Genomic DNA, 27,371 nt, shown 5'->3' with positions numbered 1-27,371 from the left:
ATACACAAAGAAATATTGCATATTTTATGCTTAAGGCTGTTCAGTGTTAATCTCGCCAATTAAAGTTACTGACAAAAAAAAAATTTTATTTAATCAATGATAACAAAACGAGACAAAAATGCACATCATGATGATAATTAAACCATTTTGAATGTCATATTTTTGCCAAAAATATGAACACTGCAAGATATCAACAATGCACTAACGTTTATTTTTTTTAATTAAAATAATCAGTCAAAGTTGGAGAATTAAATGAATATATAAAATATAAAAATCTGTGAATATTTGGTGTAATTTTGTCACGTTATTTTCACTGACTATAATTAGATGACACTATATTATTCAGATGTCAAAATATTGACTACATTTAAAAGACATTTTCATCAAAAGAAAAAAAAAGCATTAGAATGTAAAATGAATATTGAGGCTGTTTAATCATAATGATTTCTTAATTATAATGTCTATATTATTGAACACAAAAGTAGCTCTGAGCTCTGTGATGGTTTAAACACAAAATACAGATGTACACAAACACACAAGCTCTCTAATTTCCAGTGCATGGCTAGTCTTCAGACTGAGAGGAAAGTAACACTAATGAGCTTCACCTCACTGTGACATTAACACAACCTGCTGTCTGCCATCACACACACGCTTGTGCTCATAACTCAAACACACACCTATAAATCAACAGGATGGTTATACAGACAATCATAAAACGCATTAGCGAGCACACACACACATACACATACACGCTAAACATCATAAATCTTTATTCCTACAAACATTAACCTAAGTAACCACATATAATCCACAGATAAAAACACACTGCCTGCAAGAGTCTTTTAAAAGTGTGAGAGAGAGCTTTAGATTGTGAGGATAGAATGTAAAGAGAGGAGCAGATGAACAGATAGTGAGATGATAAATGAAGGGAAGTAGTGAAGGATGGAGAGAAAAAGAGGAAGTGCTTGTGTCTGTTGCACCGGCTGCCCTTAGACCATTACTAAAGGGAACTCCCAAAGGACACACTCACACACACTCAGAGTCAAACAAAGGACAACAGGAACAATGAGAGAAAGACAGAGAATGAAAGAGAAGGTGCGTGTGAGGTTTGGTAACTAAAGTACATTACACAAATATAACCCTTTCTTCTTGAAGATAAGCTATTTTGTTCATGTAAACAAAACCAACTTGAAGAGATAGTTTACCTAAAAATAAAAAAACATAATTTTATTATTTACTCGACCACATGTTCCTCCAAACCTGTATGTCTTTCTTTCTTTAGTGGAACACAAATGGAGATGTTTTGAAGAATGTTCACTCTGCTCTCTTCCATACAAAGAAAGTGAATGGACAAATGCTGTCATGTTAAGATAATAATACAGATAATAAGTGTTTTAATAAAAGTTAAGGGAGCACCAACTGTAACCCTTAAAAAAAAAGATTAAAAATTAAAGGTGCCCTAGAATCAAATATTGAATTTACCTCGGCATAGTTGAATAACAAGAGTTCAGTACATGGAAAAGACATACATTGAGTTTCAAACTCCATTGTTTCCTCCTTCTTATATAAATCTCATTTGTTTAAAAGACCTCCGGAAAACAGGCGAATCTCAACATAACACCGACTGTTACGTAACAGTCAGGATCATTAATATGTACGCCCCCAATATTTGCATACCAGCTCATGTTCAAGGCATTAGACAAGCCAGTATTAACGTCTGGATCTGTGCACAGCTGAATCATCAGACTAGGTAAGCAAGCAAGAACAATAGCGAAAAATGGCAGATGGAGCGATAATAACTGACATGATCCATGATAACATGATATTTTTAGTGATATTTGTAAATTGTCTTTATAAATGTTTTGTTTCTAATGTACTGTTAAATGCGGTTAAAGTTATCATCGTTTATTACTGTATTCGCAGAGACAAGAGAGCCTTTGCTATTTTCATTTTTAAACAACTTCATTCTTTATAAATATCTCCAACAGTGTAGCATTAGCCCGTTAGCCACAGAGCATATAGCCTCAAACTCATTCAGAATCAAATGTAAACATCCAAATAAATACTATACTCACAGGATCCGACACATGCATGCAGTATGCATGACGAACATCTTGTAAAGATCCATTTGAGGGTTATATTAGCTGTTTGAACTTTGTAAATGCACTGTGTTATAGTCGAGAGCTCGGGGGGCAGGGAGCGAGAGATTTAAAGGGGCCACGCAGCCTGAATCGGTGCATAGTTAATGATGCCCCAAAATAGGCAGTTAAAAAAATTTATTTAAAAAAATCTCTGGGGTATTTTGAGATGAAACTTCACAGACACATTCAGGGGACACCTTAGACTTATATTACATCTTTTGAAAAGACGTTCTACGGCACCTTTAAAGTCATATCGGTTGGGGGGGTCCCTCTCTGATCTGAAGAAGAACATATTCTGTTAAACCACTGCAGTCAAACAATCTTATTAGACAAATTCATAGTCCAGGAAGATGTTTCAAACAAACCAATGAACTGACCAAAGAAAAGTGAATGTTTGTGTGCATGAGTGAGTTAGAAAAAGAGAGAACTAGCAGGAATTTTGCACCCAAGGTTCACCAATTCCAAGTCCAGTCAACGAAAGAGCGAAGGGAATAAAAGCAGTGCAAATTGCCTGAGTTAGTGCTGGAACACACACACAAAACCAAGCACTGGCTGTCTTGCTGGTCTCAGCCATCCTGTGCTAGTTGTTAAAGCAGTATTAATATTCATGTCGAGGGCTGCTGCTGTCAGTGAGGCAGTTTTAAATGAAGACTCCGACCTTGATCCAATCCATGGGGTCTCTCCTTATCCAATACAAGAATGTGACTTCAAGGCCTCCCTCTCCCTCTCTTGTTCTTTTTCTCTCTCTCAACACACACTTTTCCTCAATTTTTCCCTCTCCTAACCTCTCCCCCTTTCACTCCTTCTTTCCTGATTATGCAGACTTGGAGCTGGTGTGTGTGCGCGTCTCCAATCTCTTGTTTGATTTCGCTCACAGACAAGAATGGATCTGCCTTGATAAAGATGGCTGTTCAGAAAGAGCCACAGAGGGATTCAGATTACCTTGATCTCTCTCTCTCTCTCTCCCTCTCTGTTTCTTTCTCCTTCTCTGTTTTTGTTGATGAGGTGGGTGTGATACATTTTTTAACCTGATATTGAGAGAAAAGAACAAAAAACTCACTTCTCTGTAGTGAAACGGATCTGAACAACCTGTATGTGAAACAAACAAATACAAACATAGGACTTGGAAATATCTGTCCAATTATGTTATTATCTGGGGTAGCTTGATATAAATATGTTTTATAAGACCTAATTTACCCAACAAGACTTGCCCATAGATGCAGACAGTTCCACTAATCCAGGAGGTGCTGAGAATGCAAAACATACTTGTTCTATGAAGTCCACTGACATGGAAAGCAACAACACATGAAATCAGTCTTGCATGGCTGGAAGCGTCAGTATTCACATACTTATTGCTAAATTCAGAATAGCTTAGCATATTTTTATATGGCAGAAACAGTAAGAGAAGTATGCACTTCTGAATTCAGCCTATGTTTCAGGACTAAGAATAAAGAAGGCTTAAGTCTGTGTGTCAGCATTAGGGAGAAACTAACTTAAGTTAGATACAAGCTAATTTTTTAAGTAGTGATATAGCAAAGTTATGGAAGCTTGTTTCCGCCACTAAATAAAATAATAAAAAAAAGGTAATTGTGACTTTTTATCTCACAATTCTGACTATATAATCAGAATTGCGAGATAAAAACTTACAATTACGAGTTATAAAGTCAGAACTACATGATATAAACTTGCAATTGTGTCTTATAAAGTCAGAATTTGTGGATGCAAACTTGCAATTCTAACTTTTTTTCCTCAGAATTATGAGTTTATATCACAATTCTGACTTTTTTCCTAAGAATTGTGAGATAAAAACTCACAATTCTGACTTTTTTCCTAAGAATTACGAGATAAAAACTCACAATTCTGACTTTTTCCTAAGAATTGCGAGATAAAAACTCACAATTCTGACTTTTTTCCTAAGAATTGCGAGATAAAAACTCACAATTCTGACCTTTTCCTAAGAATTGCGAGATAAAAACTCACAATTCTGACTTTTTTCCTAAGAATTGCGAGATAAAAACTCACAATTCTGACCTTTTCCTAAGAATTGCGAGATAAAAACTCACAATTCTGACTTTTTCCTAAGAATTGTGAGATAAAAACTCACAATTCTGACTTTTTTCCTAAGAATTGCGAGATAAAAACTCACAATTTTGAACTTTTCCTAAGAATTGCGAGATAAAAACTCACAATTCTGACTTTTTCCTAAGAATTGTGAGATAAAAACTCACAATTCTGACTTTTTTCCTAAGAATTGTGAGATAAAACCCACAATTCTGACTTTTTTCCTAAGAATTACGAGATAAAAACTCACAATTCTGACTTTTTCCTAAGAATTGCGAGATAAAAACTCACAATTCTGACTTTTTTCCTAAGAATTGCGAGATAAAAACTCACAATTCTGACCTTTTCCTAAGAATTGCGAGATAAAAACTCACAATTCTGACTTTTTTCCTAAGAATTGCGAGATAAAAACTCACAATTCTGACCTTTTCCTAAGAATTGCGAGATAAAAACTCACAATTCTGACTTTTTCCTAAGAATTGCGAGATAAAAACTCACAATTCTGACTTTTTTCCTAAGAATTGCGAGATAAAAACTCACAATTCTGAACTTTTCCTAAGAATTGCGAGATAAAAACTCACAATTCTGACTTTTTCCTAAGAATTGTGAGATAAAAACTCACAATTCTGACTTTTTTCCTAAGAATTGTGAGATAAAACCCACAATTCTGACTTTTTTCCTAAGAATTGCGAGATAAAAACTCACAATTCTGACTTTTTCCTAAGAATTGCGAGATAAAAACTCACAATTCTGACTTTTTCCTAAGAATTGCGAGATAAAAACTCACAATTCTGACTTTTTTCCTAAGAATTGCGAGATAAAAACTCACAATTCTGACCTTTTCCTAAAAATTGCGAGATAAAAACTCACAATTCTGACTTTTTTCCTAAGAATTGCGAGATAAAAATTCACAATTCTGACCTTTTCCTAAGAATTGCGAGATAAAAACTCACAAATCTGACTTTTTCCTAAGAATTGTGAGATAAAAACTCACAATTCTGACTTTTTTCCTAAGAATTGCGAGATAAAAACTCACAATTCTGAACTTTTCCTAAGAATTGCGAGATAAAAACTCACAATTCTGACTTTTTCCTAAGAATTGCGAGATAAAAACTCACAATTCTGACTTTTTCCTAAGAATTACGAGATAAAAACTCACAATTCTGACTTTTTCCTAAGAATTGCGAGATAAAAACTCACAATTCTGACTTTTTTCCTAAGAATTGCGAGATAAAAACTCACAATTCTGACCTTTTCCTAAGAATTGCGAGATAAAAACTCACAATTCTGACCTTTTCCTAAGAATTGCGAGATAAAAACTCACAATTCTGACTTTTTCCTAAGAATTGTGAGATAAAAACTCACAATTCTGACTTTTTTCCTAAGAATTGCGAGATAAAAACTCACAATTCTGACTTTTTTCCTAAGAATTGCGAGATAAAAACTCACAATTCTGAACTTTTCCTAAGAATTGCGAGATAAAAACTCACAATTCTGACTTTTTCCTAAGAATTGTGAGATAAAAACTCACAATTCTGACTTTTTTCCTAAGAATTGTGAGATAAAACCCACAATTCTGACTTTTTTCCTAAGAATTGCGAGATAAAAACTCACAATTCTGACTTTTTCCTAAGAATTGCGAGATAAAAACTCACAATTCTGACTTTTTCCTAAGAATTGCGAGATAAAAACTCACAATTCTGACTTTTTTCCTAAGAATTGCGAGATAAAAACTCACAATTCTGACCTTTTCCTAAAAATTGCGAGATAAAAACTCACAATTCTGACTTTTTTCCTAAGAATTGCGAGATAAAAATTCACAATTCTGACCTTTTCCTAAGAATTGCGAGATAAAAACTCACAAATCTGACTTTTTCCTAAGAATTGTGAGATAAAAACTCACAATTCTGACTTTTTTCCTAAGAATTGCGAGATAAAAACTCACAATTCTGAACTTTTCCTAAGAATTGCGAGATAAAAACTCACAATTCTGACTTTTTCCTAAGAATTGCGAGATAAAAACTCACAATTCTGACTTTTTTCCTAAGAATTGCGAGATAAAAACTCACAATTCTGACTTCATATCACAATTCTGAGAAAGAAAGAAGTCAGAAAGAAGAAAGAAATCTCTTATTCACACCAAGGCTGCATTTATTTGTAAATGGCTGCAGAAAGTGACGTCTTCAAGGTTGATGTCATAGACGAGACACAACATACATGACAGTGGTAACATCAAATAAACTGTAATAATATTTCACAATATTACTATTTTTACTCTTTAAAATAAATGGTTTCTTTTCTAACATATTTAAAATGTAATTTATTCCTTAGATATCAAATCTGAATTTTCAGCATCATGATCCTTCAGAAATCAATCTAATATGCTGAATTTTATTTTTTTAATTAATCTTAAAAAAACAAAACAGTTGTGCTGCTTAATATTTTTGTGAACACTGCATTATATCTTTTTTAGGATTCTTTGATGAAAAGAACAGCATGTGTTTAAAATAGAAATGTTTTATAACATTATACATGTATTTCATCTCACTTTTGATAAAGTCTTTGCTGAATCAAAGTATTAATGTCTTTAAAAAAAAATAAAAATAACTGACCTCTAACAGGCTACACTGGAGTGTGTGTTTGGGTCAGTTTTAGGTCAGGTTTGGGTCACTGTGTTTGTGTGTGTGAGAGAGAGAGACTTCGAGCCACAGCAGAAACAGTCTCTAAATGGATAACAGTCCAGACAGAGAGTGACAGTTGCACAAAGCTTGTTCTTTCTCATTCAACACACACACACATACACACACACACACACACACACTTGAGCATACACTTGTCCTCTGCGGTTAAGGTGTATCCCTTCATTCCTCACTTAGCCGCCCACCTCAGAAGCCTCCTGTCTCTTTATCTCTGCAGGCTAAATAATGGACTTGCATTAGTTGGGTCGGTCTGCTCTAGAGCAGAGATCACTCTGATCAATGTCTGCCAGCACAAACGAACAGAGTCCACCACTCACTTTCATTCTCTGATGCTCCATTCCACCTTTCTTTATCTCTTCCTTTTGGACTGAATGCGTTCATCTGTTCTGTTCTTTCTGCCTCTTGTCCTTTACCTTTCCATCTCTCTCTCTCTTTTTAATAAATCTCATGAATGGTTCTCTCTCAGTAGCTCTCCCTTAAACGCGTCACAGCAATTACAGCACTCGTAAAACGGCGCCATATAGACCTAGACCCTGCGTATGAATGTGTGTGTGTGTGTGTGTGTGTTTGTGTGTGAGATAACGTCCTTGAGGGGGCAAGAGAAGAGCTGGTTATTGATTGGAGGTCCCTGTACGACACATAGGCTTTTGATTTCTCTTGTAGAGCGCTGCCTCTGCCTTGTCCTCCCAACAGTATTCTACTAAGTCAAAATAGAGCCGACTATTGACTGGTGCTCACCTATACCATCACAATGACACACTCTTCACTCTTTCTATAGTCACATTATATTGCATGGAAAAAGCACATTAAAGGGTTAGTTCACCTGAAAATGAAAATCATCCTATGATTTACTCACCCTCAAGCCATCCTAGGTGCATATGACTATCTTCTTGCAGACGAACACAATTGGAGATATATTTAAAAATATCCTTAGTCCTCCAAGGTTTATAATGGTTGTGAATGGGTGTTTTCAAGTCAAAAATAATTCATTCATCCATAAAAAAGTAATCCATAAGACTCCAGTGGGTTAATAAAGGCCTTCTGAAGTGAAGCGATGCGTTTTTGTAAGAAAAATCCATATTTAAAACTTTAGAAATTCAAATAGCTAGCTTCCAGTGGACGACCATACGCAGAATGCCCAAGTCGATTTATGGTGGAAGAGTATCAGAAGGCCTTTATTAACCCACTGGAGTCGTATGGATTACTTTTTTTATGGATGGATGCGTTATTTTTTACTTCAAAACATGGCCCCCCATTCACAACCATTATAAACCTTGGAGGACTAAGGATGTTTTTAAATATATCTCTGATTGTGTTCGTCTGAAAGAAGATAGTCATATACACCTACGATGGCTTGAGGGTGAGTAAATCATGGGATAATTTTCATTTTTGGATGAACTATCCCTTTAATTCACCACAAAACCAGCCAAAATACCAGCTATATAAATTCTGAGTGTAATTTTCAGTCAATACTCGAGGCAATACTTGAGGACACGTCAGACCTGCTTTTGGTATTTTGACACTTAAAAATGTGTGTCTGCAGTGTCATTAGCTTGTATGTCATGTCCATGACGCCAACCTTAATGACGTCTCTTTTTGCAGCCATTAACAATTATAAAAGCTTCTTTCCTGTGGCCTCATGGGATAGTAAAGTATTTGAAACGTATCCAAATCTCTTTTCGTGACAATGTCTTTAAAGTTGCAATGAAACAGAAGTAGCGATAGATCTTTTCTGCTATATGGTGAAGTACATTTGAGTGTAATAAATGATCAAAAATTAAAACCTTTTTTTTAAAATGTAGGGCATAAAACTTGTTGGTTCCACCGGTTGTTGATTGGATTTTGAAATGTGGGCATTGCGCTATATTAATGCAGTCGATTGTGGAGGGGCGAGGAGTCACTGAAGAAAAGTCATTTTCACTAGAAGATTAATATTTTGATTACACATTATGAGGTCAAAAAATGAAATAAATAAAAATTGAAAGAAATGCATGGATGAAATCGTTCACAATAAGATCTATAACATGCTTTTTCAAAGTCATTTCATGTTGACATATCAAATAAATGGCACTTTATATTTTGTTATACAATGCAAGCAAGGTAACATAATGCAGGTAAAGTAAAATTCTCTAAAGAACTGTGCACCACATATGTCTACTGGAAGTAACATTTGTTAATAAAAGCTGCCAAAGACTTTTTTCCTTTACAGCAGTCAGCCAGGATGTACATATGTCTCGCACCAGATGTAGTGTGGGGCCCACGCTTATTAAAACAGCAATAAAGAAGGAGCTTTCATCATGCAGTATACTGAATATTCTAGTGACAAACAGGTATCACAAGATGGATCCTATTATGGGGTGATGAATAAGGCCAATGCTGACAGCAATAACCATGTGGCCAATGGCTGATATAATTCCAATATATCTGGTTAAGCCAAATATAATTAGATGTATACGCTAAAAAATGTACTCAATTCACAAAAAAGAAAGAAAAAAAAGTCATTAAAGGGATAATTCACCCATTTACTCACCCTCCAGTTGTTCCAAACCCGTGTGAATTTGTTTCTTCTGTTGAACACAAAAGAAGATATTTTGAAGAATGTCAGTAACCAAACAGTTTTTTTTTTCCAGACTATGGAAGTCAATGGGGTCCATCAACTGTTTGATTACTGACATTCTTCAAAATACCTTCTATCCCTTTAACAAGCCAAGGCCAATACCAATGATCTTTAAAATACCAGCATGCCAAAATGTTGGTAAAACACTAGTCAGTAATGGTCGATCAATGGTATCTAGCAGAGAGGCTGATTAAAATGCCCATATTTGTATTATCAGTCAATGCCCTCAAAATGCCAAAAATACTGGCCATAATCGGCCTAAGCTGATATATGTGTCTATCAAAGCTCATAACTACTCATAATGACCTTATTTCCATATGTTGGAATATTCATGGATATCTATGCACTTATTTGACAGCAATGATAGTTTGACATGTTTGAAAGCCTGAAACCATCACAGAAATCACAGCAATAAGGCAATACAAGAGATATGAACCACTCAAGTATGAACACACGTACTAGAGACAGCCACACACAGTCGTTAACTTGTGGGATAAAATAAAATCATCTTCTTGGTTAAAGAGAGGTCTGATAATCTGTATGAAGAGGGATTTGATGGAATGAATAAATGCATTAATACTCCAGGCGCTTAGCGTCGCAATCACCCCATTGCAATGCAGAGAGAACTGTGCTCGCACCACGGCATCAGCACTGCTTCCAATGTGTCAAATGTTAATGACCTGCCAGGGAGAGGAATCTATCCACATGTTAATTTGTCATTAAGAAGGAATATTTTAACACCAGACGCTCAAGTGCTACAGTGTCACAACAATTTAACATAGTGGGAAAAAGGAGGAGGTGAAGAGAGGGAGGAGGGGTTCTGACAGATAAAAAGAGGAGGAATGTATTCCTGCAGCCAGCAACTCTTTAAAGGGGGATGGCGAAAAACAAAAATGCTTTGTATCAGCACAAACGCACACACAACGACTGCACCACTGCGCTGCTGCCAATATTTTGTTGTGTCAGTAGGTCAGAGAACAGGGAGCATTATGGGAGAAAGTGCCTCTATTGCCTGAGCGTCATTTAGTCTTGTTGTATAACAGAGACAGAGAGACGATGCTACTGTTACTGCTTGCTGGGTGGTTGAACGGGCAATGATGGCATCTACCCTAGCTGCATCGTTTTGTTCCTACCGAAAAACAACATGTGGCTGTCTTACTCATTGACTCCTACACAACCACATGTACTCAGAAAGTGATGTCATTACCGGCAGCTGCACAAACATGCACAGGGAAATCAATGAGCGTATGGCACATTTATTAGGTCCTGATGTGGCAGCAAAGAGAAGACCAGCCCAGCTGTTATAATAGAAAGAAGTGTGAGTGAGAAAAATCAAGAAAGATCTAACCTACCGAGACATGGAGAAGAGACATAGAGCTGTGTTCCCAAACCAAACTGCCTTGGGGCAGAATCTCAATGAAACTATTAGAACACATACTATTAGAAGAAAATACTTAAGACGTTCAGCAGAACCTACCAAATGGAGTAAATTAAAGGTGCCATCGAACGTTTTTTTAACAAGATGTAATATAAGTCTAAGGTGTCCCCCTGAATGTGTCTGTGAAGTTTCAGCTCAAAATACCTCATAGATTTTTTTTTATTATTTTTAACTGCCTATTTTGAGGCATAATTAGAAATGCGCCGATTCAGGCTGCGGCCCCTTTAATTGCTCGCGCTCTCCGCCCCCTCCCAAGCTCTCGACTCTATCGCTGCATAAATAAAGTTCACACAGCTAATATAACCCTCAAAATGGATCTTTACAAAGTGTTCGTCATGCAGCTTGTCTAATCGCGTGAGTATGGTATTTATTTGGATGTTTACATTTGATTCTGAATGAGTTTGATAGTGCTCCGTGGCTAACGGCTAATGCTACACTGTTGGAGAGACTTATAAAGAATGAAGTTGTGTTTATGAATTATACAGACTGCAAGTGTTTAATAATGAAAATAGCGATGGCTCTTGTCTCCGTGAATACAGTACGAAACAATGGTAACTTTAACCACATTTAACAGTACATTAGCAACATGCTAACGAAACATTTAGAAAGACAATTTACAAATATCACTAAAAATATCATGTTATCATGGATCATGTCAGTTATTATTGCTCCATCTGCCATTTTTCGCTATTGTCCTTGCTTGCTTACCTAAAGTCTGATGATTCAGCTGTGCACAGATCCAGACGTTATTATTGGCTGCCCTTGTGTAATGCCCTGAACATGAGCTGGCATATGCAAATATTGGGGGCGTACATATTAATGATCCCGACTGTTACGTAACAGTCGGTGTTATGTTGAGATTCGCCTGTTCTTCGGAGGTCTTTTAAACAAATGAGATTTATATAAGAAGGAGGAAACAATGGAGTTTGAGACTCACTGTATGTCATTTCCATGTACTGAACACTTGTTATTCAACTATGCCGAGGTAAATTCAATTTTTAATTCGATGGCACCTTTAAGGGATCTGTCCAGCTAATGACAGAGTACTTAACTACCCTGTAAAACAATCATGGCTTATACAAGCTACCTTGAATTGGTCACCCGATTTACAGATGTCAGTATCCAGAAATCAGGGTTTCTTGAGTAAATTTTCTTTTTATTTTATCAAGTTTGTATATATCTCATTTGCTGTTTTTGAATTACATATGCCTACCAGTCAAAAGTTTGGGATCATTTTAAAAATAAATAAATTAGGGATGCACCGATATTTTGGCCAATACGAGAACTCTTTATATTTAAAAGCTGATAACCGATATATTGGCCGATAAATCTAAATCCAAATTTTTATATAATTTTTGAGAGCCTGATTACAAAGACAAAAGTCTCAACATTAAAAAACTAAAATGTCCCAAGCACACGATTATAATGATAATCATTATAATTTTATGTTGCCTATATAACAGATTTGTGCTGCAAGTATTTTCCTTTTTAAAGTGATTCCAATCATATTTCAAGCAACTTAAAACCATCATAGTGAACATCAGACAATCTGAAGTGTCTCAGCTGAAGGAAATAATCCATTATTTATGGGCTTTAATATATCAGCCAAATTTTCTTACTGGGCCGATAACGATAACTTTAAAAATGAACATATATCGGCAGACACCTATATGGTGGCCGATATATCGTGCATCCATAAAGAAATTAATACTTTATTCAGCAACTAAATGCATTAAATGGTCAAAAGTGACAGTGAAGTGACAAATTAGCATATTAGAATGATTTCTGAAGTATCACGTGTATCCAAGACTGGAGTAATGACTGCTTTGCCATCACAGGAATAAATTACATTTTGAAACATTACATTTATATTTAACAATATTACTTTTTTACTGTATTTTACAACCTTGGTGAGCATAAGACACATTAAGCAGCAACAACAACAACAAAAAAACAATCCCTAACTTTTTAAATGGTAGTGTATACTGACTGAATTGGTCTAAGGGACATAAACACTTGTTTTTGTTTATTATGCCAATTCAAATTTGAATCCTCAGAGGTTGTGAACAGGACAGACCTTTCTTTCTCCCCTCATTTCTTTCCGAATACTTCCCTACCTTGAAGGAATCTCTGGAAAAAAGCAGTCAATAAAGCCCTCCATCCCTATGTTCAGACAGCTGTTTAGTTAGGATTAGATGATGCCCTGTCAAGCTGAAGTAGTGGGAGCTTTACAGAGCTAATATCATTTACCCCCTTTCCCTGTAATGTTTTCCCTATGCTGTCCTTTCACTGACCGATGATTGTTAGCGGTTGTCCTATTGAACAGATAAAGCAATATCTATTGCTAGTGCAACAGAACAAGGTGCATAACTGTTGATGTTGGCCGCAGAATCCTTTCAAACCCCCCTGGAAAAATTATTTAAATCTCAGAGAGAGAGAGAGAGCAATAAGATTCCCTGGCTGCGTGGTAGCTGTGGAATTTTGGTCCTAACGGAGAGTAGCTCCAGACTTCATAGCACTGTTTGTTTTGGACATCTGAGCGAGGTAGAAATATGTTCCTCCTTTCCACCCACAGCTCTGTCGCAACAGCAAACAACCCCGTGCGGCACACTGAAACGCACCGCGAGACAGCCGCTACACCACTTCAGAGAGCGTCGTCTCGCGCTCCAGCGGCGCGTTTTCACAGACACGCTGTTAGCGCGGATATGGTTCGACTCAAAGCCAATTACTCGGGGTGAATAAAGCCGACTATGAGGAGATAAGTGAGAGATAAGCTTTTTGTTTCCAAAGAAGAAAATTTCACATTTATCGAGACATTGATCTTACATTTGACAGCCAAGTGCTGGCCGAGCTGACACGTTTTTTTTTTTTTTTTTTGGGCGTTCGGTTTTGACACAAATTATGGTAATATTTACCGTAAAGCAAATGATAAACTCTTTGTGAGCAACACGTCAAATTGATGATAGCAGATAAAACCAAGTGCTGCCTCATTCCTAAAAAACTTGCAAAACACCGCCGCTGACTTTTAGCTACACTAATTTCTGAAGTGAGCACTATAACAAACGCACAAGAAATCCTCCACTTTGATGTCTCGCCCTATTTTGTGGTTTCGGCAGGGTCTTTAGTGATTTAATTCATCTCAGAGCTCTCCGGGGTTTAGGAAATCTGGGCCAAACAGTGATTGAAGCCATTAGAGCAAACCCTTCAAAAACACTTTAGGGTGTGCATGATAACATGAGATGAAGTAAAGGATGGAAAAAGAGCATGAATGACTAACTGTCCTCTATTCACAACAGTCTGACCCCTTTAACCAAAAGGTGATTTGTTAGATGTTTATTTGGATTGTCTACATTGATTAATTCGTAGCATATTCGATAAAGTGCGTAATAGAAAACATGCAGTTATACGTGTTAGTGCACATAAAATCCAGAGCGTTGGCAAACCCGGCTTTACCTAATGACCCAGCTCTCAATTACATCATAGTCCGTTTGTAGGGCTCATGGGACAAGAGGTTAAGATACTTATAAAACCCCTTTAACCACAACCTGCAGTATACACAGACTTGCACAAACGCAATCAGATTTACGGTCCTTTTATCAGCCCAAGTAGGAATTCTCAGTTTGCTTCTGGAAACAAATGTTTTAATATTCTGGTAATGGCTGAGGAATGCAGGAGAGGGAAGAGAGTCAGACAAGTATGACTGATTTTTAAATGGTTTTTGTAGTGAATGATTCATTATCTCCCCCCCCCCCCCCCCTTATTCTCACACACACATGCTCTTTCTTTCTCTCCCTCACTCTGTCATAAAGAGACTCTATCGCTGGCATGCAATCACAGTGTGACATGAGCTTGCCCCTCCACCAAAATGAGCATCTCACGCTCTCAATTCCCATGTTCTCTAAAAATAACTAAACAGTGGAGGGGGAAAAAAAAAACACAAGTCGCAGAGACATAGTGATATGTGTAGAGTTTCTCAAACAAATGATTCCAGCAATAAACAGTTTATCTAACATCGCTTTTGTTCTCTCTAGGATTTCCAGTGGTTTTGCATTCTACGCACATTGTACTATTTAAGCGAATGCAAAGTATAATGTGGCCAAAACACTTGTGGTCTCTACGACATTTCTTGTCTGGTTTCTTGACACAGGCAATCGATTTTTTTGGAAACCGCAACTCTGCAGAAAACGCCAAAGATTTCCACAGAATTGGAATGCCATTTTCACAAAGATCTGCATATTTAGATACTATTGTATGTTCTTTTCAGTAATTCATGTGTTGATTTCAATAAAATGTGTTATTTTCTGTGATTATTATGGGCTGTTTAAAAAAATAATAATGGTGGACTTGTTTTTCCTCCATTTCCTGAAGCTATGCTAATGTTTTCCCCATGTTTACAATGTTTAATTCTATTCCACTCGCTACCATTCAAACGTTTGAGGTTGGTAAGTTTCCTATGCTCACCGAGGCTGCATTTATTTGATCGAAAATACAGAAAAAAAATGTTATATTGCAAAATATTACTGCAGTTTAAAATAACTTTTCAGCCATTACTCCAGTCTTCAGTGTCACATGATCCTTCAGAAATCATTCTAATACACTGATTTGGTGCTCAAGAAACAAGGATTGTTTGATCAATAGAATGTTCAAAAGAAATAGAAATCTGTCACATTTGATCACTTTAATGCATCCTTGCTTAATGAAAGTGTCCATTACTTTAAAACAAAAAGCAGTTTGAACAGATTTCATCTGGACCTTGTAATTCTATCATCTCATGGTCTCATGCACTTCTTATGGACAGACAGAAAACAAAACACACACACAAAAACATTTATATATGCTGATGCACTAATAGTCTATACTGGATTCTCATCACACCTCTTTACTTAATTACACTGAGATGCAAAGGAGAGGTGTGACACAGAAAGACCAGGCCTTTATCATTAAGTTTAGCCTTCTGAGAGGCTTCAAGCTGACACTAAAATGAAAAGGCAATTATGTTTAAATTGAATGGAGAGCTATTAATCACTTATATCAATTACAGAGACGCCACCCTTCTACTGGCTGGGGTCACCAGGGTCAAGATGACCATGCTCTGTGGATGAAGATGGCTGGAGATACCTGTATGTGTATGTAACCCGAGTCACTGGGCAAACCACAGCCTACCGTGGTAAAACATTATGTCTGGATCAAGTTACTCAATGAACCCTTCACCACAATCTGTTACTATGGGCTTGCAAATGGACACCTGTGTTCCAGAATGGGCCCATTACTGCCATAGTGGCACTCTCACTGACCTGTAGCACATACAGACAAAAAAATGATGGATCAAATAATAAAAGGAATGAGGGAAATAAAAAAAGAGAAAATATATGTGGGTGTATTTGATGAAGGCTAGAGGAACAATGAAAAAACCTAGAAAAAGTAGGTGTCTATCCATCTTCACAAAAAGCAAGTACATGAAAGTGGCAAGCATGCACTTGTGATCAAACGTAGACACACACACACACACACACACACACACACGCTCTGTTAATGGATGACACAAGGGAGGAGGGAGGAGGAGGGAGTGACCTAGAATACCACTTGCAGACAAGACAACAACGAAACAATGCAGAAGACAGCCCATAATACTCATTAAATTAACGCAGTTACCAGATAGATCGTTACCACGATCACGATGGCACAGTCATTGATCATTTTAATTCCACGTACATTACTTTGTTACTTTCATTGAGAACACACATAGATAAAAATGTCTTATGTGTATGAATAAATAAAATCCTTCCCCTACCATCTCCACTAATTAATAATTTACACCCTATTCCATTTGTATCCCTTAGAAAGAAGTAGGAAAAAAGATCGCACTTGTGAAAAGCTGCCAAGGTTACTACGACAACTGCTTCTGGGAATGAGTGCATTGTGAAGTGCCAGGAATTCTGGGTATTTTTACTTTGGACCGCAGATGAAAGTGCAGCCGTTCGCGTGAGTTCTAGTGGGCATGATCACAGTTTTGCAGGACCATTCATCACGGTGTAACGTAGTGACACATTCAAATGAGAAACATTTACTTGTCCTTTTGTTGCAACATGGTTTCTTTGAAGTCTTGTGTGAGGTGAGGCGCAGTACTGATTAATCTTCAGACACATCTGTGTTCAGCTGCACTCTTGGAAAAACTTTTAACAACCATCAGTTTTTACATTTCTCTAAAAGTCAACATGAAATCAAAATTGATTAAAAATTTTTTAAACATGTTTCTGGTCTCATTTTCAGATGACAATACCAAGCTCTCGTATTTTCCAATCCTGCATTTTTTAGCTCATTGAATATCCCATTTCGCTCAGAAATGTTTCACATTATGTGAAGTGACATGGATTGCATTTGTAGTGTCATGTTGATTTAAACCCGATGCATACTGTATGGGCAGTACTATATCGGCAGTTATTTTGACGTTGGGGAATCGTGAATCTTTGATCGCCTATAGTGTGGCATGTTCATCAATAGCGAATTAATGGTCTTTTGATGAATCTTAGCCTCTGACAAAGTTCTGACAGTGTCCGAAAATTTGGGTTGCACTCCTAATAAAGCTCACGTGCAATGAGGAACCAATAGGGCTTTTACTTTTAGGCAATAGTTTTCTGTGTACACGCACTGGCTGTTGAAAGTCCTGCTGTGCCACAGAGTTTTCCACTAAATATTTGTCCCAAATCACTGTTAATGTACATAATGACTTCACCCTAGGCTAGAAGATTGCCTGTTGTGCATTCATTAAATGCACAACAGATTGAATAAAGTCTCTGTTTTTGCCTGTTTGGTGATTATATTCACTGTTTTGGACTGCTGTCTTGAACCTGAGAACGCAAGTACAGAATGACTCGTCCAGTGTGCAATACAATATGAGGCATGTGAGGCATACAGGCATGAAGCACTGTAAACGTTGTCTATCTCTTTGAGATCAAAAAGCTGGTACAAAAAAGTACAAAAGCTGTCACTGAGGCAGTACCCTATCAAAAGGTACACCTTTGTACCTAATGAGTGCATATTAGTACCTCAAACGTACACAATAGGGCTTTCCACACTTAAAATAGTTAACCCAGGGTCATTCTAAACCCAGGGTAAATGGAATCCTGGGTTATCTTGCTTCACATTTCACACTGCTCATAATTTACCCAGGGTTAAAAATTTATCCTGGGTATTCATAAGCTGATGTTTCACATTGTACATTCCCAAACCCTGGGTTAACTTTCTTATTTGCATATTTGTGGTGTCAGTGTCATTGATTGACACAACACGCGACCTGTTTATATAAGCTCTAGCTTTGTGCATCCTCATACTGAATGGTCATTTCAGACCATAAAGGGAAGAATGAAACAGTCTCTTCTTCACTCAAATTGTCATGTTTTCTGTCAGCATTTGAAATTTTTCCTCTCAAACACTGAATTTACTGTTTATATACAATGCGCAGTGTTTCCATGACTGTCCAAAGCAGGCAAACAAGTACTTGATTGGTTGTCTTTTACTAAGAGTCTAGCTGTAACATTCTAACATCGCATCATTTCACACTGTACACGTTTGGCACCGCAATGCAGGGTTAACTCTGCTCCAGAGCAGGGTTTCATAACCCCGGGTAAAAAGCGGTGTAAAAAGGCCTATTTGGTACCAGAAGTGTACATGGGTCAATGACGTGACGGGTCATTTTTTTTGTCCAAAGGCCTTAATAATAATAAAAAAACAAAGATATGACATCTAAAGTATGTAAGGTAGTACAACTAGATCTCTTTTATTGAATCCAAAAGGTTTTAATTATATTTAGCTATATATAAAGGTATTTTAAGTTTTTGAAGTGTCAAAAGGTCATTCGGTTTAACCATCCAAAGGCCAATACAGCCATTTCATTTGTGATTAAAATATCTTAAAATAAAATAAATATATTTATTTTTTTTATTCTGACATGATTTTATAACATCATTAATCAACATAGTGCAAAATGGGTTTAAAATTATGTGTAGAAGTCATCGCTTTGTTATGAGAAAGAATGTCTGGAAAAATAAATTTCATTGATGTCATTTGGAGTAACCAATATAAAGGGACCATTTTGGATAAAGTCATGCGGTCAGTATCATGTAACAGGATGTGACATCATTCAGACACCTGCAAAAGACCACATGGTCGTGAAGCAAAGTAACTAACTCTCTTTTAACTATTTGAAAAATTCAAGTTTTCACTTGCTCATACACGTCCCGAAACATCAGGTCATTCGGTACAACCGCTATAAAACATGGAAAATGTTGTAATATTTTAAAAACTTGTACTAAATATTAAATGTTTAATTGTCCCTTTGCTTGCTAGCTAGATATCAGCCTGTTAGCACTGTTCAAAAATATTGTCATTCAGTATAACCAAAATTTTGGTTAAACCGAATGACTTTTTTTGGTGACAAATTTTGTCCATCTTGTAAAAAAAAAAGAAGATAAAAGCAGTGTTAATTGATTATAAAAACCCCATAATCTCATTGTTAACACTTAATATAGCTTAAAAATTAATTATATCTCCATTATGTTTTTTTTATACTTTTAAAAACCTTATCCGTCAACATTTTAATACCTAAATGGTACAAATTAGAACCTTTAAAAAGAGAACCGCCCCAATGACAGCTTTTGTACCTTTTTTCTGAGAGTGAATAGACAGTGGAGTACATAGATTAGATAGTCGATTGTAGATTACAAAATCTGGCCAGCACAAAATGGAAACAGTTGAAACGTGGCTAATCAATCAAGTGCTGAGCAGTGAACATACTCAAACACATTACAGACATTTGGAGCTGCTCTTTCTATCACTCATTCAATCACTGTCTCATTGCCCTTCAACAGTACACACACTTTCTGCAATGATATTCTGAGAATGCTTTCTGGAATGTTCAATATTCTCACGTGTCTGTCTGATCAAAGAATAGTTGCAGTTAATTTCATCACTGTTAGTGACTTATAGGGCTTATAGTGGAAGGTAAAACAAACTGTATCTCATCTACCCTGAGCACATGCCTACATTCTCCAAAAGGAGCCACAGGTTCATTACAGTCTGAGTGTGTAATGATGATGCAAGCGGGAAGCCACTGCTGGTGCCGAACAAAGACCTGTATTCCATGCGGTGAGACTATAGACAGACAGTGTTGCAACAGTCTAATAATGAGAGGAGAAGAGAGGGAATCAGGCGGTCTTGAATGATCTTCTGTGTTGACTATTATATTAGCCATGCAAATCAGGTTTGATGCTAAGGCCTATGAAACTAAGAGATACACACAAAGAAAGGGAGAGAGACAAAACGGAATGCTAAACATAAACACCAACACAGCTTAACCACGGCAACTGTCCTGTTCCCCCAGAGCAATACAAATAATCAGAACAAACTGTATCCAAGCAAATTTGTAGGCATGATGTGATTCAGTGGGTATGTGGAGATTTCCATTTCTCATTTTGTTTTGCTTTTCCCCAACTCTTTTTCACACGTGACCTTCCCTTTTTCATTTAAATGCTCCACTCTGGAGAACATGTTGCATGCTCTACAAACTAAAATGCTACTGAACTCAAAGTCATGATTAAAAACAGAGATAGTGGCAGATCTTTTCTTCCGTATTGTGACAAACATCCAAGTGTAGTGGATTATCGGAAAAAATCTAGCATGGGGACTTCTATTCATTGGTTGTTAACTGGAAGGAGGCAGAGCTGATTGTGAGCTTGCAGATGACTGTATGGAAGTGGAGGATGACATTAGCTTCTTAAATGGCTGTAAATTTTGTGAAAAATGCATCTACAAGGACAAAACAAGCCGTCTTGAGCTATATCATGCTGAAAAACCTATACCAACCTAAGATGGTTTGCTTAAACTTGGTTAAAAGCTGCTTTGTTCGAAATCTCTTTAAAACCAGGCTAGGAAACCAGCAAATCAGCTTAGGTTGATTTCAGTCATTTTTTCAAGTTTACATCCTAACTTCAATCTTACAAACAAAAAGAAGTCACTGATCTGCTGCTGAGCTCTAAAGATGGTACAAGTTCAAATGACCCCTTTTCCTGGTGTCAAGTAAAACTAGCATAAGAATTAAATTGGGGAACTTTTAATTTTTTCAAATTTAGAACATTTCAGCCTAATTCACCCTCAATGAACAAGCAATAACTTGAGAAGGAGAACAACTCCACTTAGAGGTCTGGAATCAGTCATAAATTTCCCACATGTATGCACAGAAACAGAAACTTGGCGGAGGTTGTTCCCAAATCGGTGTGTGGAGGGTAAGCAACTTTTTAAAGCATTTTAGCTGCTGATGCAGCTGAAATGAGGCTCCAAGTGAATGATGTTCCTTTGGGCACTCGAGCCATAACAGATGCCGGGTTCACAGGGGGCTTTACAGTAGTTGATTGTCAGAGATAAAGTAAGCAGTCTCTATCTTTATAGCCCTCGCCTCACGTCCTCTGACGTTTTCTCCAGAGGCAGCATATGTTTCCTTGTTGCTAAGCTCTGCTTCTCTGATTCATTCAATAAATTGGGCTTACACATACAGACTTCACTGCTGTGCCACTGATTTTGCATTAATTTCTTAGAAAAATCAGGTGCTTGTAAGCTTTCCTCCACGTGTCAGAGAGACGCAGGGGTTTCCAGAGAGAGTCATTTAAAGCTGACAAAGCTCAGAGGTGAGTGTTCTTCAGTCTAGTACTTCTGACTGAGTTTTTGTGCAAAGTGTTGGAGAGAGGAAAAGAACTTACTCAACCAAATATTCTGTATGTGCTCCTGTTTGTTTTTCATCCCTAGGCAACACTGTTATTTCCTGGTGAGGTCTTGCCTGATCACAGTGACGCAGTTTTTCTCTCCCTTCCTCACCTTAACTCGCTCTCTCTGTCCTTCTAGCCAACTGACGTTAAATCAGGAAGCCAGAGCGATAGCAGAAACACATGAGGGTTTCCCTTCACGGGCCAACAGCCTATGCGTTTCCTCTCGTTCTCTCAGTTCCCTTTCTTTACAAAGCGTCAATACCAAAGAACTGCTTTGGAACTGACCGGGTTTCTCTGAATATGTCTAAAAAAGCTTAGAATGTACATACAAGAGTAAACAGGGTAAAAGACACTTAATTTAAGATGTTCGTCTTATTATAGATGACTAATGTGGACAATTTGATTGATTAAAATGTATCTACTAATGAAAAGGTGTTTGTTTAGACCACAAACTACCATCTATGTCCATCTATAGTGGCTAAATGTATCCCAGAAGAAGACTTAAATCAGATGCTTTGAAGCTGAGAAAAGAACCCTCATGGCAATTATTTGTAGCTATTTTACATTATGTCAAATTTGATGGCTAATTTGTATCAATTTGTACAATTTCATTTGTATGTTTTCATACGATCTGCTTACCTACCAATGACAGTTAGGTTTAGGGTGGGCCTTCAAAAAGGTGTACATTTTCGAGAATCCTCATCATACAAATTCATCGCCATCTCTTAAAATACTTATGTTTTCTCATGAGATTGAGTTGGGAAGACACAATTATAAGTATTTTTATGATTAATTATTGGCTTCACTTCCAAGTACTCAGGTACTCACGTCCATCCTGAGCATAAACACTCGTGACAATGAGGAAGAAATGTCCATCAACCACCACAGCAAAACATCTAGCCCAGGAGCACGTCCTGATTTTGCTGAGTTAGATGCGTTCCTGGGTCAACATATTTTGTTGATCCTGGAACAACATTCCAGTCTGAAAATTTAGTCTTAACCCTATTCCTACCCCTAAACCTACCCCTAACCCTACCCATAAGTTATCCCAAAAATCAGAGGGAAAAGATAGATAACACTGATGTAGAAGCACCAATTCATGATTTTAAGCCTAAACTTGACATAATCTGTAAACTTGTCCCTCAAATCTGATTGGTTGAGTTGAATGTTGTTCCAGGATCAACAAAAATGTGACCCAGGAACATGTTGAACTCAGCAAAATCAGGTTCTGCTAGCCCAGGACAGCCCAACCTTTCTCTCTTCTTCTTTGTCTAGATCAGAATCACTTCAACACTCTGCTATCTCTATCTCTCTCTCCCATCCTTATCTGTCTCCTCGATCCACCATATGGCTCCCTCTGCAAATCAGCACAATTTTTCATCCTTGTCTCCTCACGAAGGAAAAACGAGTCACTCAAGGTGATGCACTGAGAGAACGATTCTTAGTTAGCGCGGGAAAATGACAGAGCGATTGTTTGTGGTATGAGGGTGTGCTGAATCTCGCTCTTTGAAGACTGCTTTTGAACTCACAAACATCGTCTCTCTACAAAAGAAAAAAACCCCTCAGAGTTAAATTCCTTCGCACAAGCCCTGACTCAGTGATCTCATCCTAGAAACGTCGGTAAGATAAAAGTTGGATGTGTTGTTTTAAACTTTCACCTAACTTTGAGGTGAGATCCAAGTGTATTCACGAGCGCTGCTCGCATTACAGTGAACCGCTCTGTGCGTGCACGAGATCTGAAGACTAGCGCGCGCATTCCACTCCGGCCCTTTTATTCATCCGTCAACAGCAGCTTCAAAGCGCACTGACTCATTTGGCCACAGATCAGTTCAAACCGAGTGGAGCAGAAAGATCCGGTGCGGGAAATCTACAACTGTGTTATTTGTTTTCAGAGAAACAACTATCTTAACTCAGAAAAGCTCCGAATTTTAACATTTTTAATATGATATAGGTTAAATATAGTATTTATATAACATATATAGCCTATTTTTAATGTAAAATTATGTTTTTATTAATAATATATAGGCTAATAATTACAAAAAAAATGAGCTTTTGTAACATTTTGCAAAAAAATATCGATATACGCCAACTGCATTGGATTATTGTATTAATAATCATATGCAATTTTATTATTTGTGACAATTAAGTCACATCACGCTTGTCAAATGCTACAGAGAACGATCCCTATAGAGGAAACTCCCTGTTGAACTAAAGGGAAACTTATGAGACTGACAATCTGGGACTGTCCAGCGGGGGTAAACATGCCGTATCTGTGGAAATACAATAATAGCTTTCGGAAATGTGTTTGGGCAAATCCATGACAAAGCGAAGGCGAAGGGGAGCAGCGCGTAAATCAGGCTCGTCGTTGCTCGTTCTCCTTTATAGTTTATTGATCGACAAGAAACTGAATTACATGCGATCTCAAGCGTGTTCTGAAACAGACAGACATATAGACACGTTGCTGTTATTTATATGAAAAGCAGCGATACATGCTGCCTTCTAGTCTCTTATTCTGAGAGTGAACGAGCCCTCCGCCACCTTTATAATCCCATTACGTATTCTGCTATAGCTCGGCTTAATCCTGAACACACTGGCAGTCCTGTCCCGCATTTCATCCACCGTCCGTCTTTCTTATCTCTCAGCAATCCACATTAACTGTTAAACACTAGGCTTAAACGCAGCCCCAATTCCGACAGTGAAAACTCACATTATCGCTCATTTTGAGATGATTTACACAGCGTCTGCAACCCCAGAGCCGCGCTCTCGTCCAAGTCCCCAGTTTTCAGTCTTTTGTTAGCGAGCGCAGCCCCGCTGGGTGTCTGATAAATGCCATTTCATTCCAACAAGCAGACCACATGCTGCTTTAACAGTGTGGGGCTTTTACCTCTCTGACTCTACATTGCCTTCAGCCGTATGTATGAAAACAAAGGTTTTATCAATCGTCAAGTTGCCATCCATAAAGCAAGCCACCCGTTTAAATGACTGTGCTGATAGGATCTCTAGTCTCTCTTAACCTGCTATTTTTCCGAATCAGAGGTTGTCATAGCAGTTATGGCAAGCATTTCAACTAGTATCTATTATTTACGTTACTAGTACATAAAGTAATCAAATTGATCTATTCATTAGCTAAGCCTTATTCCAACAATGGCTGGAATCTATTCAATTAGTCACTAGCCTATCCCAGTCGTGACAAATAACCATTCCATTGCTAACAGTAACAAAATGCACATTTTTTGCCTAAAAGTAGTAGTTTTATTAATATATAAATAGCTTACTTATTTAAGTCTCCCATCTAGCTCAGTTGCTACACACGATCTCTTTTGTTACAATAGCTTTCATAAGTAACTTGTCATGACTAGTCAGAATGGCTGCTTATAAGATTCATCAAGAATGCTAGCAAAAATCAATTTAGTAAATGGAACTTCCTCGGACTGCGTGCGTAAATGCGTGAGACAGCGCCAGTTAATCTTTGATGCAGTCTTCAAGCTTGTCATCTAATCTCTGTCTGCCTTATCTAACACACACAAAACCCTGGGATTTCTCCACTCAAGTTTCCGAACTTCAGTGTGGAACTCAAGCATAACAGTAGGAGTGTTAAGAGTTTACTGCGTAAAAAGCCAGTGTGTGGATACGAGGTGCGCGTACTGACAAAGTGACACATAAGCAGGGTAGTTGCAAACACCAAATGATCGAAACATTAGAGCGAGCCACCATTCAAAGCAATCCAATAATATGAAACTCATAAACTCACTAATGGGTCCATGCGAGGTGAGTCTAGCCGCTGGGAGACCAGAAGCATCTTGGAGTGCGGGTAAACCACGTAGCCACTGTTAAATCCACTTTGTTTCAGTATGTGTAAACTGTCTTACAAAGAAAAGCCTGATTGGGAATCTACTAAAATATGGTTAATATAAGTCTGGAAACTTTGCTATCGCCCAGTTGTGTGTGCGATAAGTAACTAGGAATGAGGATTGTGTCCAAATGAAAGCTAATCTGACATTCCGTTCAAGCGCCAGTCATGTTGATTCTCTTGAACAGGGACTAATAACACAAACGTCTGTATCAGCTCTCGCTCTACACGGCCACTTACGATCAGAGAGCTCTATCTTCCTGACTGGAGGGCGGAGTCAGCCCGTCCATAGGACGCTCCTCTGCGCGATGTCACAGAGGAGGAGACGCAGATGTTCCACTTGCCGTCTGCACTTAAAGGGACATTACGTCCCTCCACAGAGATTCTGATTGGCGACTCTGTGCACTAGTTCACACGCTTATAGGCTTTTCACAATAGTGCCTGGGGATTTTGATTCATCCCTGCGACTCGAATCTTTTAAATCCGCTCACCAAAAAATTCGTTCTGTAGGTTGTAGCGAGGGTCCTTTTGTGTGAACATTTCATTCAGTCGAATTGTAAAATAAATAGCCTAGATCAGGGCAGGGGTGCCCAATCCTGTTCCTGGAGATCTACCTTTCTGCAAAGTTCAACTCCAACCCTAATCATTTTAGGTGATCTAAAAGTAGTCAGATTATATTATCTTAAATGTGGAATGTAAGGGATTATGTTAAAGGGTTAGTTCACTCAAAAATGACATTTCTGTCATTAAGTACTCACCCTCGTGTCGTTCATCTTTGGAACGCAAGATATTTTTGATGAAATCCAGGAGGTTTTTTATCTCCCATAGAAAGCAACAAAATTACCACAAGGTCAAGAGAAGTAGGCTAGTAAAGACATTGTTAAAATAGTCATGTGACTGCAGTGGTTAAACCTTAAAGGGTTAGTTCACCCAAAAAATTTATATTCTGTCATTTATTACTCACCCTCATGCAGTTTCACACCCGTAAGACCTTCATTAATTTTCGGAACACAAATTAAGATATTTTGTTGAAATCCGATGACTCAGTGAGGCCTTCATAGCCAGCAATGACATGTACTAAAAATATATTTAAATCAGTTCATGTGAGAACAGTGGTTCAATATTAATATTATAAAGCAACGAGAATATTTTTGGTGCGCCAAAAAAACAAAATAATGACTTATTTAGTGATGGCCGATTTCAAAACACTGCTTCAGGAAGATTCGGATCGCGTGTCAAACCGCCAAACTGCTGAAATCACGTGACTTTGGCGCTCCGAACCGCTGATTCCACGCGCTGAATCATAACGCTCCGAAGCTTCATGAAGCAGTGTTTTGAAATCGGCCATCACTATATAAGTCGTTTTTTTTTTTTTTTTGGCGCACCAAAAATATTCTCGTCGCTTTATAATATTAAAGGTGCCATAGAACGCGTTTTCAAAAGATGTAATATAAGTCTAAGGTGTCCCCTGAATGTGTCTGTGAAGTTTCAGCTCAAAATACTCCATAGATTTTTTTTTATTCATTTTTTTAATTGCCTATTTTGGGGCATCATTAAATATGCGCCAATTCAGGCTGCTGCCCCTTTAAATTCTCGTGCTCCCTGCCCCCGAGCTCGCGACTGCCTTAAACAGCATAAACAAAGTTCACGCAGCTAATATAACCCTCAAAATGGATCTTTACAAAGTGTTTGTCATGCAGCATGTCTAATCGCGTAAGTATAGTATTTATTTGGATGTTTACATTTGATTCTGAATGAGTTTGAGGCTATATGCTCCGTGGCTAACAGGCTAAAGCTAACATTACACA

The 27,371-nt window shown here is 37.6% G+C and overlaps 1 protein-coding gene across 1 annotated transcript in view; it reads right to left on the bottom strand.

Moving 5' to 3' along the window:
- Positions 1 to 25,829, bottom strand: part of si:ch73-211e3.1 (mastermind-like domain-containing protein 1) — an 83,869-nt gene extending 58,040 nt beyond the window's left edge. The window contains exon 1 of the mRNA XM_048184021.1: positions 25,465 to 25,829. Within this exon, the coding sequence (XP_048039978.1) occupies positions 25,465 to 25,512 (48 nt within the window). The 5' untranslated portion in view covers positions 25,513 to 25,829. The remainder of the gene's footprint in view (positions 1 to 25,464) is intronic.
- Between the last annotated feature and the right edge of the window lie 1,542 nt (positions 25,830 to 27,371).

The sequence above is a fragment of the Megalobrama amblycephala genome, linkage group LG3 (assembly GCF_018812025.1).
Source record: "Megalobrama amblycephala isolate DHTTF-2021 linkage group LG3, ASM1881202v1, whole genome shotgun sequence".
NCBI classification, from domain to species: domain Eukaryota; kingdom Metazoa; phylum Chordata; class Actinopteri; order Cypriniformes; family Xenocyprididae; genus Megalobrama; species Megalobrama amblycephala.
This window is presented reverse-complemented; position numbering and strand designations above follow the sequence as displayed.